The following is a 22,192-nucleotide window of genomic DNA, read 5'->3' as shown; positions in this document are numbered from 1 at the left end:
GTTTTAACTTGTTTTTCTATATACTTACTAATACTAATATATAACTAACTAACATACTTACTAATACTAATATATAACTAACTAACATACTAATATATAACTAACTAATATACTTACTAATATATAACTAACTACTATCGCATAACTAATATACTTACTAATACTAATATATAACTAACTGATATACTTACTAATAGTGTCTATATTATAGATTATAGTGTTAGTGTGTCAATATTATAGTGTTAGTGTCACTATATTATAGTGTCTCTATATTATAGTGTTAGTGTCACTATAATATAGTGTCTATATTATATATAGTGTCAGTGTCTATATTATAGTCTCTCTAGCACCGCCCCTTCCCCTCTAGCTCCACCCCTTCCTCTCTAGCTCCGCCCCTTCCTCTCTCTAGCTCCACCCCTTCCTCTCTGGCTCCACCCCTTCCTCTCTAGCTCCGCCCCTCCCTCAATCTTTCTGTAATATTTCAGCTGCCCGTTTATATTTGTTCTATAACCCCTCCGCTTTATTGTCTGGAAACCACGGGGGGAAGAAGCCCCCGCGCCCACTCCCTGCACCCTCTCTTGAGTGAGTAACCTATCTGACCGACACAAGGACCGCGCCAACTAGTCCTAGCCACGCTAGTACTTGTGACCCTGACTTAGTCCACTGCACCATCAGTAGCCCTGAAATTCAATGCTTTCTGTGTTGATTTTAAGGGTTTCTGGGTGTGTGGGTTCAAGCCTCACTCACTCCTTACCCTGAACCTCTTCTGTAAAGGAAAGGTTCAGGGCAAAGAGTGAGTGGGGCTTGAACCCACGGCCTCTGGATATGTAGGCAGTGTGTCTACACACTGAGCCATCAGCTGCCTTGCTATGAATGGTCTTCATTCCTTTTTGCAGTAGGCGAATGGTTAGAGTCACAGCCTGGTGAGCCGAAGGTTGCAGGTTCAAGACTTGATCACAGTGGTATGAGCAAGACATTTATAACTGATCCTTTGAGGGCAGACATTAGCTGGGTAAAACTGGTAATATCAGTATAGTCTGACTTTTTTTTTTACAACTTACATTTTGTACACTTGACTCTTAGTATAAGTCTGCCCTTTTTTTACAGAACAGAAGTTAACAGAACAGTTAACTTCTTTTTTTTTTTACACGTCAGAATCAGAATCAGGTTTATTGTCACATCACAGGTTTACAAGGTACAAAAGTGGGTGAAATTCGTTTTTGTACATCCTTCCCATCGCAACATTAATTTCCATAGAAAGAAGAGGGGGGGAAGAAGAAGAGGGGTGGGGGGCAAGTGGGAAGGAGATCAAACAAGAGAACAACAGAAGGCCAAACAAGTTATCTACATATTTACAAAGTACCTGAGATAATAAAAACTAAGGTGCCTGAGCATAGCAGCAATATATGTATACTGTGCATGATATACTTATGGACGTTAAGGTGCTTAGAGAAAAAGAGCACAATAAAAAAAAAAAGACAAAAAAGTCAGTGCGTTATACATGGGATTAAGGTGCAAAAGGTCAGCGCGTGTCCACCTAGGGTGGACTGACCCTGGTATAATCCCCAAGTAGCTCCATGAGGGAGAGCAACAAAGAAGTAATTTGTACCTGGTGTAGTCCACAGGTATGTCCGAGGGGGGCTAAGTCCAAGTCAAGTCCAAGTCCACGTCACTAGTCGAATGAAAATAAAATAATAATAAAACATAATAGCACAGCCTACTTTGCAGGGACACCCTTTTTGCTTGGGCCGGTTCCACAACAACTGAAAAATATTAAACAAGTGCTGTACTGAATAGCCAGGGTAAGGTCCAACCAGAGCTACTTCATTGAACAGAACACAAGTTCAAATTACACAATACTGTACAATACTGTGACACTAAGATCCCCCACAATGGACAGTGAAAGTTCAAGTTAAATCAGTCCTGAGTGCCTGCTGTGTGTCCTCCGCCTCCCCTTCTCGCTGGAGCATGCTTGAGGTGGTCTGCGGCATGCTGCCTTATGAGGTCCTCTGTGGCTTCTGGGTCGAATTTCATGACTGCATCTGCATAGTATAAAAAGACAATAAAAAATGTGCAACGGCAACATGCTGTCCTAGTCCCTATCTGACATAATACACAGCTCGATTGAACTCCTGCCATCTGGTACGAGGTTCAAGAGCTCAGGGGGAAGCACCAGCAGGTCATCCAACAGCTGCCCCAAACCATCAGAACCCTGAACCCATGCTCGCCATATATTGCCCCCAAAACCAACATCTTGAAAGATGGATAGCACTTTGAATAGTACTGTATCTATATTGCACTTTGAATGCATCAGCACGTTTTACCAATGTTGTCTGCTCTTTACTTTTTAATGTTTGCCTCTTTTTAATGTGCACCATGAGTTGTGGAGAATGGTATTTTGCTCCCCTGTATGCCTAGTGTGTATTGTGGAAGTGACAATAAACCCAATTACATTTAGATTTGTCCTTGGTCAACATGAAATATGGGCTTACCTTGTATTGTGCTAAAAGTCGCAGTCTTCTGTTTTTCCCCCTTCCCCTTCATGTTCAACTGTGCCATCAGACTGTTACTGAAGAGCCTGAAGAAAAACAAATTACATTTAATGTAGTAGGATTAGGATTTATTGTAAAACATGGTATAAACCCTTTATACTACTAATTTTCACTTAATGTTCAACTATTATGTCATTGACATGACATAACAGAGGGCTCAGGTGTTAAGCTAAAAAAAAAAATCACACCCTGTGTGAAGGAAGCGGTGCCTTTGGGGCGGGCCTTAACTCATTTCAGTTCGTCCCTATTGGTGGTCTGAGTCCACTTACCAAATTTGTACTTGGTAGCATGCTGCAAACTGGAATGATGGCTGTTTAAAGCCCAGCCAATGGGCAGACAGAGGGGGCGGGGCTTAAGTAATGACAGTTAGTCCCTATTGCTGGCTTTAGTCCATGTACAAAATTTGTACTCCATAGCATGCTGCGAACTTGACTTATGGCTGTTTGAAGGCCAGCCAATGGGAGGACAGAGGGGGCGGGGCTTCAGCAATTCATGCTGGTCCCTATTGGTGGTCTAAGTCCACATACCAAATGTGGACATGGTGGCATGCTGCAAACTGGAGTTATAGCTGTTTAAAATCCCGTGCTCATCCCGTGCTCATACGGGCGCTGGGGGTCCCTGGACCCCTCTTTGATAACTTCATCAATTCATGCTCGTGCCTATTGGTGGTCCAAGTCCACATAGCAAATGTGGACTTGGTGGCATGCTGCAAACTGGAGTTATAGCTGTTTAAAATCCCGTGCTCATCCCGTGCTCATACGGGCGCTGGGGGTCCCTGGACCCCTCTTTGATAACGTCATCAATTCATGCTCGTCCCTATTGGTGGTCTAAGTCCACATACCAAATTTGGACTTGGTGGCATGCTGCAAACTGAAGTAATAGCTGCTTGCTTCTTTGCCGTGCTCATCCCGTGCTCACACAAACGGACGGACGGACACGCGGACGGACACGCAGACAGAGTCAAACGTAGAGCGGTTGGCACCGCTAAAAAGGCAAATTAATGGAAACATGCAGTCAGGCCCTCATCTAGAAGAATTAACCAAATAAGTGTTCAGACATTGAAAACCACAGCGCACCCAAACATCACACAGGGGTTAATTCATAGTGTATGTTGAAACATACCTGTCAAGAACTTTGTGGACACAGTCCTTCACGTCCTTCCCTCCATTACGGGAAAGTTGCAGCACCTGTTGGAATAAGTCCATGAAAACTTTCACTGACATATCCCAGAGGAACATAAAAAGTGTGCGAGTGCATCTTGTGCTGTTCATTACTTCCAGACTCTTGAAAAGCCTACCAGGGTATTAAAAGCTTGGACATCACTGAGGAGTTGCTCCTCTCTCTGGAAGTCCTCCATGTTCTCCATTCTGTCAACATGACTGGCCGCTGAAGAGGCAGGTTCTTTAATGAATATTGATATGGTCAGGACTTTCTTCTGGTATACTGAAAAATAAGTAAGTGTACATTAACACAGAGAAATGTTATCTGACATTATAGACACCACCCTACAATGATACAAAACACTGCTATAATTGAAGAGCTGTTTTTGTGTCCCGATGGGAGAGGAGACAGAGAGAACAGTACAGGAAGAAAGGAGAGAAAGGGCAGAAGAGAGAAGGGTTGCAAATGAAGTGTCCCCCAGTTTTCTTGGCCAGTGTCCTGTCTTCATGGAAATAGCTCAGAACTTACCTTGTGTTGGCAATGGGAATGCCCATGTTGGCCTCTCAGTCACTGCATAGCACCTGTAATAAGAACAAAAGTACATTTTAGAAATTACAAAGTGATATTTTTGCATTAAAACTTTCCAAGACAGATGACTATACATTAGATGAGAAATAATAAATATGTCATATTGTAACAATTAGGGGTGCACAATACTACTTGTTGAATTGTAAAGGTTTTGATTACTTGGGGGCTTTGGACAACTCACCATGCCTGACCGTGTCCCTGGATCTGTCATGTCTGGACCTGACCGCGTCCCTCGACCCATCACTGCGGTGGGACCTGTCATCATGTCTGGACCTGACAGAGTGCCTCCGAGCTGTTGCTGTACCTGGAGTCGTGGCTGGTCCTGGACCTGATGCTGTGCCGGTATCTGACACTGTGTCTGGAGCCATCACTGTGCCTGATGGCTGGAGCCATCAGTAAAGACTTAATACTTGGACATAATACTACTACAATACCATGTCACACTGAAAAAGACTACCCCTACTGGTTGGTCTTAGATGTTGACAATCACACATCTCCTCTAATACACGTAGTTCAACACATTGAGCCTGTAACTACTTACTCATTGCTTGTGAATTAGGTATGGTAATGATTTCTTTCTCTGCTCCGAGGTGCTACACTTGCATGTCGGGAACCTGGAAAAGACAAAGAATGTTCTTAGATACCAAATATTGATTTGTAAACAAAAGGTGACTGCTTAAATGTGATGCATACTCACTGTGTGTAGACATTTCCCTGTGCCAAGACCCCTCAGCATGCTCCAACTCGACAGACATGGTGTCCACCACGACATCCACCAGGCCATCCAGGGCTTGATTTTCAGAGTCTGAAACATAACAATCAGCTTGTAACTGATTTCATGTTGTGTGTACCCAATACATCATTATCATATTTCATAAATTGACATCAATACTCAACAAGCATTGAGTAACACATTGTTGTCCTGGCTGGACTGCAACTTCCTTGGTGCGATAGGAAAGGAGGGCACCTATACGGCTGCAATATAAAGTAAAAATAAACATATCCATATCTAAAATAGACAGCCTTATTAAAGCATTTGATTGTCATTTTTGACATTGGACTTATAAATTGATTATAGAAGAAAGTTACCCATAATGCTCGCCTCCCCCGGATCATCATCAGATTCTGTTAAAGTACAAAACGTCATATAAAACACGAATGGTCTACAATGTGAGGCCCAGTTTCTGTTAACACATTTCATATTTAGAAGTTACTTGAGAAACATATGAACTCAACATCAGTCATCATCTTGTCTTTTAACAGGTTTCCTCTTCCCTCTTATCACCACATCCACATCCTCCTCTTCCTCCTCTGCTTGGCTGGTCAGGTTGTAGTTGTCACATTCACAAGCTTTAACTAGAAGTTATACAATTCAACTGTAAACATTGATTCAACTATTTGTACTTGAATTATTGAGTAAATGATCCAAAAACAAAACCTGCCTGAAGTCATCTTTATCTTGACTAACTGGGACGTCAGCCAGTCCTCCTGGGGGTCCTTTCTCATCTTGTAAGTTGTGTTTGTTTGGCATTTGGCCATCTAATGGTTCCCTTACCCCTGTCGATCCAATTATTAGGAATTGTACCCTCTGTCTCCTTTCCATCCTCCAACCACACATCCCTGGCATATATGACCTGAAAAAGACAGCACAAACATGTTAGTGCAATATCAGAAAATAAATTATGTGAACCATAGTCAATAAATCACCGGGCAAGTGGTCATGTTAGTAGAGGGCAAAGAACTAGAGGCGGCCGGATTGAAAATGCTACGATTCTCATTAGAAGCAACATGGAGGGATGAGAACAGAAATGACTACATTTGAGTATAAGCCCAGGTTAGAAGGTTAGACGATAAAGCAAGAGAGGTGGATAAAGCGAGAGGTGAGGTAGAGATGGTTTATCTGCGGCGGAGGGAGAAGGATGCTGAAACGCAAGACAAATAGCAAATTTAGGGTGTGCTGAGAGAGACAAGCAGGTGATGATCGAGGAAGGTGCAGCCGTGATGGGAACTAGCTGAAGGAAAAAGAAAATGTAACCTTTAATATTGCTGTTCCAGACCATGGCGAAAGGGTATGAGGACATAACCACCAACGTTTCTTGTGGGAGGCAAGCCACCTTGCGGAACAGATCCGTTTCACGCAGTAGTCCATCTTTCATCCTACCCTGACTTGGCTTCCATTTCCTTGCTTGTTCTTTCACTGAAGTCCTGATTGTTTTTCTGGATATATGATATGATTGACAGCCGCAGCAGTGCAGCCAGTCTCATCCCTGACATTGTTGTCTCCTATCAAGGGACCATAGATGACCCACCCCAATAGGGTCCTCACAGCATATGGTCCATCTGCCTGGCTGTTAACCACCTCCAAAGGTTCCAATAACTTAAGGTGAGGTAAGGTAAGGTGTCAATTACCCTTTGAAACCAAGTACTCTCCAAATCCAGGCAAGACCCGGCCGGTCCCTGGAATTAGAACAGATGAAGAAGGGAACTGAAGGGAGAATGACAGAGGGGAGCTGAGAGGGAGGTGTGGAGAAGGAGGGTTTTACAGGCCGTGTTGACAATATGGCAATAGTATAAAAGGTCCTAATGCAGCCTTAAATTACAGCTCTGTCCTCCGCCCTCTCACACACACACACACACACACACACACACACACACACACACACACACACACACACACACACACACACACACACACACACACACACACACACACACACACACACACACACACACACACACACATTTAATATATTTATTTATGTTCACATTTTACAAGAGAAATTCTTGAACACAAATAGTGGTAGATGCACATACAAGCTCAGAATCTCATTGACATGTCTGATCTGTCTATGGATACAGGAAGCAGCGTCTCCTCCATATGTGGCGGCTGCCTATTATCACAGATATCGAGCAGAATTTTGCTAATGCTTTAGCTTTTGGCTTTGGAATTCCTGCCATCTGCAAACCCCTTACAACTTGTCTGTGGACGTTGCCAAGGCTTCCAAATATAAACACAAGTAGTTTGCACCTGTACCCAAGTTGTTCAATCTAATTTCTGAGAGGTTGGTATTTTAAAACCTTGGCAAAGAATGTCTCCTCCAGACTATAGTCAAACGTACAGCCTACTTCTAAGATGGTGACTTCTCTGCTTTCTTCGTCAACTACAACAACATCTGGTGTATTAGCTGTCACATTTGAAAAGATCTCAGTTTCGTTATTGCATAGTATGAACATGTCAGATGAAACCCTTGTGTGAGTATAAACTTCAACAGAAGAAGGTGGGATGTATAGAAGCATGTCCTTAACCAGTAAGTCAACAATCCTGTCATGTCTGGAAATATACATTCCTTTGTATACATGGCAGCCATTCAGAATATGTGACAGTGACTCTATGGTTGGGGTGTTGTGATGGTGCAGGCAATGAGGAGAAAATGTATTGGGGTACCACAGAGAGAGATTGAGTCTGGTTGGGAGGACCTGTAATCTAGCTTTAACTGCAAATGTAAGAATATCCTCATTAACTGCGTGGTTCTTGAATATTGTATGGGAAACTGTATGATCTGCAGTGGGAATACATGCACGCACACACACACACACACACACACACACACACACACACACACACACACACACACACACACAAACGTAGTGCAGTGTTATGAAAATAACTGCTCCCTGACATTGGCAAGTTTGTTAAAGCAAAGAGATGTCAGGTGTCTGGGAGCAGCAAGTGATTTAGATAAAATTTCATGCTGGCTACACCATGTAAATCATTAAACATATATGTGTTAAAAACGTATAAATGTATCAAAGCTGCTTCTTTTATTTCTCAGGAGCTTGCCCAGTGAAATCCTCAGTATTAATTGAACTCAGAGCGTGTTTAACATTCAATCTGGGAAAGCACCTGTGTAATTTTAAGATTTATTTGGCTATTCAAAAATAGCAGTTATACAAGCTCATAGTGCGGCACTGAGTGCGGCACTATGAGCTTGTAGATCTGCTATTTTTGTAAATGTAAATAATTAAAGTAGCTAATCTTAATAATTAAAAATCACACCCTGTGTGAAGGTAGCGGCGCCTTTGAATACATTATGTCATCGATATGTGTTTATAATGTGTTTATAGCCATGTGTCATGTGAAGCTTGACCAATCACTTTGTTGACGGGTCTGACCAATCAGAGCGTCGACGACAGATAAAGTTAAATTGAGGATCTAACTTTAAATAACTTACCTAGAAGGAGACTTTAGCCAAATAAAAATATATACAAAAAAAAACATGAGGAAATAAAAAATAAACCTTGACATCATAGTGATGTCATGAATAGTCCCCTTGCCTGACAAATCACAACCTTGACGGGCCTGACCAATCAGAACCTTGACGGGCCTGACCAATCAGAACCTTGACGGGCCTGACCAATCAGAACCTTAACGGACTCTTGGATTCTCGATCGTCTCTATCAAACCATTCTGTCATAACGGATGACTGGGTCCCGAACTCAGACTTTCTATACATTCACCCTTCATCTGTTCTTGTATCTTTCTCTTTCTATTCGTCATATTAACTTTAAATAACTTACCTAGACGGAGACTTTAGCCAAATGAATAATAAGATGAAGTCATTGTCATCGTTTATATAGACATCGAATTCTATATTCATGACATCATAGTGATGTCATGAATAGTGACCAATCACAACTTTGGCGCACCTGACCAATCAGAACGTTGACGCACCTGACCAATCAGAACGTTGACGCACCTGACCAATCAGAACGTTGGCGCACCTGACCAATCAGAACGTTGACGCAAAAGCCAGGCATAGAGGGCTAATTGCGGCTAGCGCCGCTAATAATATCCGCTCTATACCTAAAGGTATAGAGCGGCTAGCGCCGCTAAAAACAAAAGTGATATACTGTAGTTATAGCAGTGCCTGAGATGTAGTGGAGTAGAAAGTTCTGGAAATTGGAAATACTCTAGTAAAGTAAAACTACTTCAAATCTTTACTTAGGTACAGTACTTGTGTAAATGTAATTAGTTACTTTACAGCACTGTTCTATAAATGTAATTATTTAACCACCCACACACATTACCAGGTATTGTTTAACTTCAAATTGAATTATTCTACTTAAAATGGTTTATAATAATAATAATAATAATAATAACTAGAAAATGTGCTCCTCGGAGCATAAGTCTCCGCCAGCAAATATTGATTAATCCTGTCTAAGCTATTTATATTATGTATTGTGATGACACCAGTGTGTCTACATAATGTATTGCTCCGCCATTTCTCAGCCATTTCGTGATTATTCCTGTCTTACCTCACTTTGAAAGAGACACAGACTCTTTCAAAGTGACACATCTATTTATAGGCCGCTATACGTCATGTACGTCTCACTAGCCAATCAGAGCACACTCTTTCAACGTATTGTCACGTGTCACGTGAGGCTTGACCAATGTTAGCTTGGCAAAGGGGGGGGGACGGAAAGTGAAAACATAGTCCCCTGGCGGAGACAATAATTATTGTCTCCGCCAGGAGAGTTTGTTATCACTTTCCGTCAGCCAAGCAAACATTGGTCGAGCCTCACGTGACACTTGTGACGCTCCGAGGAGCACTTTTTCTAGTTATTATTATTATTATTGTTACAAATTGCATTGTTTGTTTTCTGAGACAAGACAACAAATTGAAAAACAACGCTGTATAACTGAATGCGTGTGAGCGCGCATGTGCGTCCGCAACTGGTTCCTGCCCACCTCAAGTCACCATTTGACCAATCTTGCCCGGACACCAAAATGAGTTTGACACCCCTGCCTTAGCACCTCCTCCACCACCTTAGCACCACCCACCTGTCCTAGTCCCTCCGCCTCCTCATGCCCACACCTGTTGTGTTATGATAATGAGGGGGAGGGTATGTTTTTACTATGTCACTAAAGCGCTGTTTTTCTATTGGCACGTTTGACCCTCAAGGTTTCAGCCTCCAGGTAGAAACCCAAAATAGTCAGAGAAGACATAAAACACCATAAAAACACCACCAGGGGGCTTAATGAAGTTCTATCAACCTCACAGACACATGAAAAACAGAAAAAGTGCAAAACTATGGCACCACCCCTTTAATGAATATGGTATTGAATATATTGGAAGGGGTCGTTGGGGCCAAAAAAGGCCTGTTGCTGTACAGCATATAACCCAAAGTCTGTTAATACCATAGGTTAATACTTTGACTATATACTCATGACATCAGGGATCTAAAAAGGGACAAATACTGACAAATACAGATATCTCCATATATGGCCATAAAAGGGACAAGGACTGACAGACACACAGATGTCCATATATGGCCATATCTGTCACATCGGCAGTGGCACATAGGTGTCGAACTCTAGAGGTTTGGGCCGCGTAGTGGCCCAAATTTCGAGTAATTTACGATAGCCCAAAATGGCTTCTCTCCAGTGTGAATTCTCTGATGGTTCTTTAAAGCATCATATTGGTTAAAACCCTTCCTACCTCTTTAACTCTTTCACTGCCAGAGTAAATACATAAATAAATCACTCACTGCCAGCGATTTTTTTTTACCTTTTCAACTGGTCACAGAAAATTTAGATCCATTACATGTGTGTGTGTGTGTGTGTGTGTGTGTGTGTGTGTGTGTGTGTGTGTGTGTGTCCTACTCTGTACATAGTGTTTTGTATTTGTGATGATTTTGAATGTTTGGTGTTATTTTATATGTTGATGAATTGAATACCTAGGACCCCAATGGAAACAAACGACCTCAAGGACTTTTTTTTATTATCCTTTTAGATAAAGTGTTTGACTGTACTCACGCTGTTTTTACATTTCTAGGTACTAATACAATATTCAATCAATCAATGTTATCGTTCATCAGTGAGTACGATTACATATGGTTATTAGTTATAGTTATTGTTATCGTGCTTGTTGTGAACGTCCCTTTAGACAGGATCCGAACTCTACACACTGAGACTTCAGTCTTGCTTTCAATTTCCCTGTCATGTTAAGTGTGTCAAAGGTTTTGAAGTGAACCAAAATATTGAAATGCCATCTGACCATGCCCCTGTGTATATAGAACTTGTGTTCCCTGAATAAATGATTAATGTGATTTTGTTACAGCGTGCTCAGGATTTGTGTACGAATTCTATTAAGACTCACCTTGACAAGCCCCATTGTATGAAACCAGTGCCCGTTACAAATATTGACGTAGAACAGTTTGCTCTTAACTGTACGTTGTTGGAACACTGGAAACACCTATTATCACCTTTGGCCAGAATTCGGATGATATGGCTGTGGTTTGCTGAATCTTTGTATAACTGTGCTGTCCAGAGCAGACTAGTCAGCCCTAGACCCCTGGCACACAACCTGCTCAGGAACCAGGAAGCACATCCACCCCGGTGGCAGAGTGTGGTGATGCAAAAATGCTATGGCAAGCTATTGACTGGAAGGGGGAGTTTTCCGCATCCCCCCGACAAGAGATGCCTATAATGTCAACATGCCACTTCTAGACTCTTTGTGGGCACTAACAGAGGAACAGTGTTTATGCTACATGCCTGCCTGTCACTTTTGGAGCAACAGAAAACTCCTGGTGTATGAGTAAAGGGATTTTGTGTTGTGTATTGTATATTTGAATGTATTGTACCTTTTTTTATTTTATTTTTAGTTTTTTATTAATGGGTTTTCAATTATTGTTTGGACCCAATGTGTTATACATTTGTGTCAGTAAAATAACTAACTAATTAGGCAGTGTGCTAACACAGTAACCTACCATGCTGCCTGTGCCGCCACATTTTTACTTCTGCTTTAATTAACAACAAACAAAATAGTATAATATGCAATTAAATGTTTTTTTTTCCTTTTATAGTTTATTGTGCTGTTGTCAAGATGTTTGAATGTTTATGGAGCACAATGGAAACAAGCATGTGAATAATCCATTTGACTTTTGATAGTCAGCAAGCACAATAGCTCACTGATTTAAGATGCTCTCTACATGTTCCAAAGGTCCTGGGTTCAAATCCAACAATAGTAGATCTACACTTTGAAGAATCTTTAAATAAACCTTGAAAAGGTCCCATGTTAAATTCCCAACCCCAGCAATATGTCAACATGTCCATGAGTGAGACACCCTAGCTGTTCCTCCGAGAGTAACAATCAGTTGGGTGAAGCAGAAAACGGAATTTCCCCTGTGGGATCAAATAGGTCTTATTTTTATAATGGTGGGGTGATGTAATGGTACTTTTCCCCCCCATTTATACATTTATTTGTGGTGTGATGGAGACAAACTGACATCAGCTTGTGACTGCAACCTGTTCCTGTTCGCGGATGACTCTGCTCTGCTGGTCTTGGACAGGGACAGGTTGAAAAAGCTTTCAGCTCTGAACTCGATACGATCCGCATCTGGCTCGCTGATAACAAACTATCATTACACCTGGGAAAAACTGAATCCATTGTCTTTGAGTCTAGTTTTAACCTCGATAAGGCTGACAGCTTCACAATCAAAGTGGGTGATAATGTTATCACATGAAAAAAGGAAAAATCCATTTTAGAGGCAAACCTTTACAGTGATAAAATGGCAACAAGAGTAATAAAAAAAAGTCAACCAAAGAACACGTTTTTTGTATAGGATTTCCTCTCTAGTCAGTAAGAATACTTTTAGGACTCTAACAGGGGCCCTCATCCAAGGTTACTTCGACCATGCATGCACCTCATGATACCACAACTCCACTAAGGCCTTAAAAACAAGGCTCCAGACATCCCCAAACTGGTAAGGCTACTTCTTGGCCATACACCTACAACTCATCTAGCCCCTGCTCACTTTGCTATGGTCGGATGGCTCAGGGTTGAGGACAGAGTACAGCAACTTGCAAGGGGCCTGGTCTACAAAATATACCACAACTTTAAGATACCCATGTACCTGTTAAAGTACTTCAAACATCTTAAATGAAGTCCACAATCACAACACCAAAGGTAGCTCCACTGATCAAGTCCAATCCAGATTTGACACAAACAAGGGGTTGGATTCGTTCTCCTGCTAAATGCCACCAAAATGTGGAATACCCTACCAAAAGTCGTGAAGGAGTGTACAACCCAACCCCTACAACCCTACTCTCCTTCAAAACTGCCCTAAAAGAGTACCTTCCAGGTGGCTGCAATTCAGAAGCGGCCCCTGTAAAAGTTATAACCTACCCCCCCCCCCTCAAATTGTTTACTGTACATATTATTTTGTTTTTCTTATTTTTTAAACTGTTTATATGATGTTCTGCATAGTAGTGTATATCTGTCTGTCATTTAATGTCAAAATGAACTGAGTACAAAGGGCCCCAATGGAAACAAGCCAATAGCTTTCTTAGGTTTTTCAATTATAATTAGCTGACCATGTATTGATCTATACTTTCATGTGCTTTTTTCTGCAAACTTCTAATAAAGTATTCAATCAATCAAAATCAATCAATCAATCAATCAAAAACCATACAGACATTTACAGCAATTAAGTTTTACTTGATTGATGTAAGCTACTTTAGTACATTTTACCCATTGATCGGATTGGGGCCAAAAAAAGCTTGCTGCAAGCTGGTATAATATTACTGTGTCATTTTGTGTTTGAGTATCTGTACTTTACATAGGGGCCTCAATTGGGTATGGCAAGGTATGGCAGGTGCCATACCTTGGCAAAAAAAAGAAATCATGAATAGTAGACTAATGCAGGTGTAAGACCATTGTGTTTGTATTATGTTATAGATATAATGTATAGTTTTCTATGCATTTCGTTTTTTGGGGGGGGTTTGACCCCCAAACTTTTTTTTCGGCCAGGATACGTGTCCCTTATATCTCTGGGAGTTGGCAACCCTAACCTTGCCATACCTTAGCTTTTACTGAACTGACGCCCCAGGGACGTGCTGCCCACTGGGAGATTTGGGACAATTCCCGAACGGCCGCTCCATTCCAGGCAGAAAAAATAATAATTAACTTCTCCACTTTTGGATCTGGGGGGCCCACAAAGTAAATATAACTCATGTAATTGACCCACTGGCTTGTCTCTCATCTGAAATGGCCTATCCTTGAGTAGCATCGGCCCACATTATCTCCAGTATTTTATCATTATTGTACATTTTTCATTGTATATTTTTATTATAAATAATACAATTATTTATTTTTATTATAAATAAAAATATACTGCTCATCAGTTAGTATTTGGGACCTCACTGCGGGACCGGAGGCAAAGAAAATCCTTATGGCCCTCTCTATCTGAGATTCTCAGGCTGAATTAGGGGCCCAGCACATCCCTGCTGACGCCACTGCTTACACTCCACTACAAGACGAATATTGTACTTTTAGTGCTCCACTACAATAACTGGACCACTAGTTATTGGATTATATTTAGGCTCAGATTAATGTAACAAACATACTAAGAATATACACATAGGGTGCGTTCGGATATACAGCACTCAGCGCACTGGTCAATGCAAACTGATTGATTGATTGAATACTTTATTTAGAAAGACATGGTAAAAGTACATGGAAGTACAAATCACAATAAAAGGTCCTCTAAAAGCACTTGGCTTATTTAAAATGAGATCCCCGTGCAACCAAATCATGATGACATTTAAGACATACAAATATACACTACTATGCAGAACATCATACAATTATGTTACTCGTATGTATATGTTACGAATTGCAGCCTCCTGAAGGTGATTCTTTAGGGCAGTTTTGAAAGTGAGTAGGGTTTTACACTCCTTCACTCCTTTGGGTAGGGCATTCCACATTTTTGTTGTATAGCATACAACAAAAATGTTGTATGCTATACAACATATATCCGCTCCGGGTAGCTCACTGCACGGCCACGGTACGGTGGCTCCACCGTCCACCGTCCAGGCAGCCACCATGGCGTCTCCCCTAGCGCCTTCTTTCCAAGAGGACGAGTGGAACAATATGAGCCGATTCAAACGGCACGGTCCTTCTACTACCGACCGTTGTGACCGTTACTGTGAGTGTGATGACCACCACCGGGATGATGATAATATCATTATGGAACAAGAGTCAGACTACTTCGGCTCCGAACAACAACAACAACAACAACAACAACAACAACACGGAGTGGAAGTTGTGGTGGACCTAATGGACGTGCTGGACTTGAGCCGTCCGGGGTTCGAGGAGGAGGAGGAGGAGGAGGAGAGGAGAACAACGGACACTTGTCTCAGTATGGAGGAGCTGATGATGATGACCGACCTGGACGTGTGCTTCACTAATGATGAGGATGATGAGCTCATCATCAGCACCGCTCCTGTCTGTCTCATCACAGAGGAAACGCTGTTGAAACGAGACCAACTCTGGAGGGATCTGACCGACAACTTTGGCCGTGTGATGCCGGTGGACTGGAAGCGGTCGCGGGCGCGTGCCCTCCACCTCGCCGCCATGTGCAACCCGCCACTGCAACCGAGAGTACTATGTGAGGAGCTGGTGGATCTGTCAGACGATGAGGAGCTCAGAGAGCAGCTGGACATGCACTCCATCATCGTCTCCTGTCTGAACGACGAGCCCCTCTTCACCGCAGAGCAGGTCATTGAGGAGATAGAGGAGTTGATGCAGGACTCGGTGGAGCAGGATGCAGATCAGAACCGGTCCCAGTCGGACCTCTCTGTGTTCACATTGGACCTGCTCACCTCCAACAACACACACTGCTATGAGGACAGGCTGAGGGCCATGAGCTTGGCGGAGCTCAACGAGCACTTGGAGGAGGTGGACTCGGCCATCAGGAGGTTCTCTGAGGAGCCGATAGGACAGCTGGCCCTGCGGGACGAGCTGGACTTTGAGAAGGAGGTGAAGGAGGCCTTCATCTCCGTCCTCATCGCCGTGCAGAACAGACAGAAGGAGCTCAGGGAGCTGCAGAAGAGGCAGAAGAAGATGAAGAGCGGGGCGGAGCGCACGGAAAGAGACACGCACACGCTGGGATCATATCTGACGACGGTCATCCCCTACGAGAAGAAAGCAGGAGCTCCATCCATACAAGACCTCCAGGTTCTCACCCAGATTCTACAGGCGATGCTGGAGGACAGTGACAAGGTTCCCAGCCTCTTAACAGACTACATTCTCAAAGTGGTCTGCCCCAGGTGAAAGTGAGTGATGATGCTGATTCCCACATGATGAGAGAGACTTCAGGAATGATGAGACCGTCTAACATCATTCCTAAGCATCTCATACTTTACAACCAAACACAATATTATACCTCTTTATACTATCAATGTATTGTTATCATAGTATCACATATGTTTTACTATATTCCCATACATATTATTACCATATATACTATATTACGCGATGATCAATCAAATACTTATTACATAGTATGCATTATCATAACCAAACCTTACCATTACTATCAAATTGCATGTCCATCTCTTGTAACCTTTAATTTATATATATGCATTATTATTACCATACCTAATTATAGCCACAAATATCACTACCATGATCTATTTGAATATTATAACATATGCATATGCAGGTTCATAATGTACAGTACCACAGTACGAAATGATGGTTGGATCTGAGGAGCCATTTGTAGGAAGGGACGAAAGTCTCCACATTAATGACAATGTGAGTTTTGAAACATTCCAATTCACAGAGTACAATCCTTTTGATTATGAACAGCATATTGATCCGGATAACAACATATATAACAATGTGAGTAATAAATGCCAGTACTACAATGATACACAACTTAGCTTAAATATGGGGGCCAAACAATGTTTGTCACTCATTCATTTCAATAGTAGAAGTTTGCATGCAAACTTTGGCAGTATAAAGGAATACCTCAGTCATTTCTCAAAACCTTTCAGTATAATAGCAGTCTCAGAGACATGGTTAAACCCTGACAAAGGACTTAACTATAATTTGAAAGGCTACGAATTTAATTATATAAATAGAAAAAAACAGTCTGCGGGTGGTGTAGCTTTGTACATTGAGGAATCTCTGACTTACAGGGTAGTTGAACATATGTCATTTGCTCTCGATTAAGTAATTGAATGCATAACCATTGAGGTCATCATGGAGAAAGAGAAAAACATAATTGTAAGTTGCATCTACAGATCCCCGGGAACTAACGTGGAATCCTTTATTAACTGCATGGAAAGCCTATTCAGTAAAATCCACCAGAAAAATAATTTTATTTGTGGAGATTATAACTTGGACCTTTTGAATCCCCACAAACTTAAAACTACAGTTGATTTTGTGAACAGTATGTATAGTATGAATCTTTTCCCGTTAATATCTAAACCCAGCAGAATAACAAGAACTACAGCTACCTTAATCGACAACATTTTTACAAATAATATTGAAGGCAACATTGAGAGAGGCTTACTATTGAATGATATTTCAGATCACCTGCCTGTGTTTGCACTGTATGAATGGAAACATGTGGCGAAAGAGACTAAAACCACATTCAAATACAAACACCAAACTACGGAATACTCTATTGAAGCCCTTAATAGGGATCTTGCTATGCAAAACTGGAGTAGTGTATTAAAAGATACAAAAGTGAATAATGCATACAATATATTCCTGGACATACTTACTCGTCTATATAATAAAAATTGCCCTATCAAAAAATATAAAGATAAAAGCTCTGAATCAACAAAACCCTGGTTGACACAGGGACTAAAAAACGCTTGTAAAAAAAAAGAATCATTTATATAAACAATTCATAAAAAACAGGACCACAGATACCGAAAATAGATATAAATTATATAAAAACAAGTTAATTAATATTATGAGAGCAAGTAAGAAGATTTATTATAATAACATCCTAGAAAATAATAAAAATAATACAAAAGGATTATGGAATATATTAAATGGAATCATAAGGAAAGGCACAGCTCACACAGGCTTACCAAAGCACTTTATCGACCAGGGACAAAAAATAGATAATATGCCAGATATCGTAAACGGCTTCAATGACTTCTTCACAAACATTGGACCAACTCTTGCAAATGAAATACAACCTGTTAACACTGGACACCATCAAGACCTAGGCTTTAGCAACCCATCTTCAATGTACCTGAGAGAAGTGGAAGAGCAGGAAGTAATTGAAATTGTGGCCAAATTAAAAAATAAGCAATCAACCGACTGTAATGACATTAGCATGTCACTGATTAAAATAATTATTCATAGCATTATCAAACCATTCACGTACATATGCAATCTATCTTTAAATACTGGCACCTTTCCGAGTTCAATGAAAGTAGCAAAAGTCATTCCAATATTCAAATCCGGCAATAAACAGCAATTTACAAACTACAGACCAATCTCCCTGCTTCCACAACTCTCAAACATATTAGAAAAGATATTTCTGGTCAGATTGGATGATTATATTGCTAAACACAAACTGTTGTCCGAAAATCAGTATGGCTTCCGAGCAAACCGATCACCTTCTTTGGCTCTAATTGATCTAATGGAAGATATAACAGACTATATACATAACAAACAGTTCACAATTGGAGTATTTATTGACCTCAAAAAAGCCTTTGATACCTTAAATCATAACATTTTAATCTCTAAGTTAGAGAGGTATGGCATTAGAGGAGTTGCATCTAAATGGCTGCAGAGCTATATTGATGGTCGACAACAGTATGTTCAGTTAGGAGAGTTCAAATCAAATCATCTCAACATCACTTGTGGGGTACCTCAGGGTTCAATTTTGGGCCCCAAATTATTTATTTTGTAAATTAATGACCTGTGTACAGTATCAAATGTTACCAAATGTGTACTTTTTGCCGATGACACAAACATCTTTTGTACTGGGGAAAACATCCAACGGCTTGTGCAATCCATGTCAACTGAACTAAGTAAATATAAACAGTGGTTTGACAATAACAAACTTTCTCTAAATTTAACAAAAACAAAGTTCATGGTCTTTGGCAACCGCACCATTACAACAGAACTAAATCTTAGGATAAATGACATTGAAATTGAGCGTGTATACGAAAATAAATTCCTAGGTGTTGTCCTGGATGACAAAATCTGTTGGAGACCACACATAAGGCATGTGGGAGTCAAGATTGCAAAGAGCATAGCTGTTATTAATAAGGCAAAACACATCCTCAATACCAAATCACTTCATATCTTGTACTGCACTATGATACTACCATACTTATCCTACTGTGTAGAACAGTGGTTCTCAACCTGGGGGTCGCGACCCCCAGGGGGGTCGCCAAATAATTTGGGGGGGGGTCGCCAGATTTTTTGGGGTGAATGTAAAAAAAAAAAAAAAAAAAACATTTTTTTTTTTTTTTTTTTTTAATATTATTTTATGTTATTAATTCATGTTTTATCAGTTAATTTACTCAATTTATCCAGTTTTTGCAAAAAAAAAACGAAATAAAGTAACCAAAAAACGGGAAAAAACAAGCCCAATCCGCCCAGAACCGTTTTTTTTTTTTTTTTGCGTGCACGCGCGGGGGGGTCGCGGGAAATAATATCATTATTTTGGGGGTCGCGGCCTGAAAAGGTTGAGAACCCCTGGTGTAGAAGTATGGGGAAATACCTACAAAACAGCAATTCACTCACTTTCCATACACAAAAAAGAGCCGTAAGAGTCATAAATAACACTGGGTACCGTGACCATACAAATATTCTTTTCCACAATTCACATATTCTAAAGTTTCCCGATCTAGTCAAATTCAAAACAGCACAAGTCATGTACAGAGCAAAAAATAAATCACTTCCAATCAACATACAAAACAGATTTCCAGAGAAAGATAGTAGTCACCATGACCTCAGAAACCCATCAGACTTTCAACAACCACTTGCACGCACTACCCTCAAGTCCATGTCTGTTTCATCCTGTGGAATGTCACTGTGGAGTGGGCTAGCTGATGACACTAAAAAAAAGCCTAAACATCATTCAATTCAAAAGGAAACTGAAAAATAGCTACTTTGACAGATACTTACAGGAAGAAACCCAATCTACTGATAATAACTAGACCATATTTCATTTACCATACTCTGTACTATCATACACAATTATTATAACTTACCTTTGCCACCCGCTCCACAGTGACGCAGAGCTCTCTGCCGTCCTGACTCCCACATGAGAGAAAGGTCTTGTGTGGAAGATACCATGTATCTCGTGTCAAAACATATATTATTATTATTTATTTATTTTCTCTACTATTTACCATTACCGATGTTAAAAAACAAAACAAAACAAAAAACAGACCTCTCTACTTGATCTATTCTATTTTCTATTGATGATGATTCTGATGAGTGTTAAACACTGAAATGTTTACATTTCCTATCTAGGAGTGTCAAAACATTGACTCTTTTCTTTTTTATTATGTTAACTATTATAGTATCTACTACTATCATCATAATGATTGTCTATTTTTTTTGGTAAACTGAGCCAGGGGTAGGGCTTGATAAGCACTATGCTTCTCCCTTCCCCTTTTCCAGCATCAAGGACACTTGTAAACTGCCTGTACTGTGTCTTACTGCACTAAAGCATTTCCTTATGTATTGTCCAAAAAGCTGGAAATAAACCGAAACTGAACTGAACTGAATTTAAGAGTTAATTCCCTTGTTTGTGCCAAATCTGGGTTGAACATGATACTGATATGTGAGTGGGCTCTTCATAATCCGAACGCACCTAGAGTAATCTTTAAATTGTTTTCACACATAAAGGGGGGTGCACCGTTCCTGGAGGTACTGCAATACCAGGTCGATGCGTGGAGTGGACGGAGCAAGCCCCTATTCCATCTCCCAGTTCCAAAAATCAATTTAATATATGGTCCCCGGGTAGGGGACGTATCAGATATTAAACTGATAAGAACAGATACTACACTTGATCTTAGCCAAAAGGCCGAGAAGCGATGCCGCACCGCCACTCGAGAGAGCGAATTGATTCTAGAACATACCAAACTGCGTCATAGTTTGTTTGGACACAAAATATAAATACAAACCAAACAAAAGACCGAATAAAACCCCTCTGTAATGACGTGTGTAACGTGTGGCTTCACTCTTAACGCACCGATAAACTACACATTTAACTTTGATATGATTCAACCTCCATTACTTCCTGGAACAAGCTGTTCAAACTGATGACGCATTTGTTCGCCATGCTCCAATAAGAAACAGGAAAGAGCAGTGAAATAAAGTCTACTTTACAGCGATGAAAACACACCGTAAGTGCTATGCTGCGCACTAAACTTAATGGTGAATACGTAATTACACGATGTATCATTATTGAATGATAACAGCGAATCGATCGCATCGATTAACTCACATAATATTAATGAAGTGACTTTTCCACCACTGCACAAATGGAACCAATGCTGCAGTTCCACCCCTGCACTGAAGATGGCAATAACACACCAATACACCATATTACTGCCAGCGTTGCCATGACGGCTTATTATAAGCGACTTTGGGATACTTTTTCTGTCGCTTGTAAATATTGGTAGTTGTGGGTTGCGTTTTTTTGGGCTCGTTTTGTAAAGTGTACTTGCTTATTTAGGCTTGCTTTAAAAATGTTTGAATTATTCTTTAAACCAGTGGTTCTCAAATATTTTTTATTTGTGCCCAGGGGAGCATTAATGTGTTATTAGAATGTTTCAACACACATTTTTATTGCAAGAGTTTTTGAAAATAGCAGATCTACAAGCCCACAACCCGTCGCTGTGAGCTTGTAGATCGGCTATTTTGAAATAGCCGATAAAGTGCTCATGTGGCCAGTGTTAATTTTGACAGCAAATTCTGACTTAGTCTTAGTCTTTTGAATACCACATAATTTAGTTTTAGTCCTATTTTAGTCATCTGAAATTGTTTAGTCTTAGTCTAGTCTTAGTCAACTAAATACAAATAAATAAATATTAGTAATATAAATAAATACATTAT

General features: G+C 40.7%; 2 protein-coding genes across 2 annotated transcripts; one reads left to right on the top strand and one right to left on the bottom strand.

Moving 5' to 3' along the window:
* Positions 1-1,578: 1,578 nt before the first annotated feature.
* On the bottom strand, positions 1,579-5,367 carry LOC311036381 (uncharacterized protein). The gene is made up of 8 exons (XM_084045025.1): positions 4,999-5,367; positions 4,843-4,915; positions 4,483-4,684; positions 4,242-4,294; positions 3,850-3,995; positions 3,675-3,739; positions 2,493-2,578; positions 1,579-2,042 (listed from the first exon to the last, which is right to left on the bottom strand). The coding sequence occupies exons 5-8, from the start codon at positions 3,916-3,918 to the stop codon at positions 1,918-1,920; spliced, it is 345 nt and encodes a 114-aa protein (XP_083901151.1). The 5' UTR covers positions 3,919-3,995; positions 4,242-4,294; positions 4,483-4,684; positions 4,843-4,915; positions 4,999-5,367; the 3' UTR covers positions 1,579-1,917.
* Positions 5,368-15,226: 9,859 nt separating this feature from the next.
* Positions 15,227-16,463, top strand: LOC311036308 (fasciculation and elongation protein zeta-2-like). The gene has a single exon (XM_084044926.1). The coding sequence runs from the start codon at positions 15,236-15,238 to the stop codon at positions 16,415-16,417; it is 1,182 nt and encodes a 393-aa protein (XP_083901052.1). The 5' UTR covers positions 15,227-15,235; the 3' UTR covers positions 16,418-16,463.
* Positions 16,464-22,192: the final 5,729 nt, after the last annotated feature.

This window comes from Gymnoscopelus microlampas (assembly GCF_963454915.1).
Source record: "Gymnoscopelus microlampas genome assembly, chromosome: 20".
NCBI lineage: Eukaryota > Metazoa > Chordata > Actinopteri > Myctophiformes > Myctophidae > Gymnoscopelus > Gymnoscopelus microlampas.
This window is presented reverse-complemented; position numbering and strand designations above follow the sequence as displayed.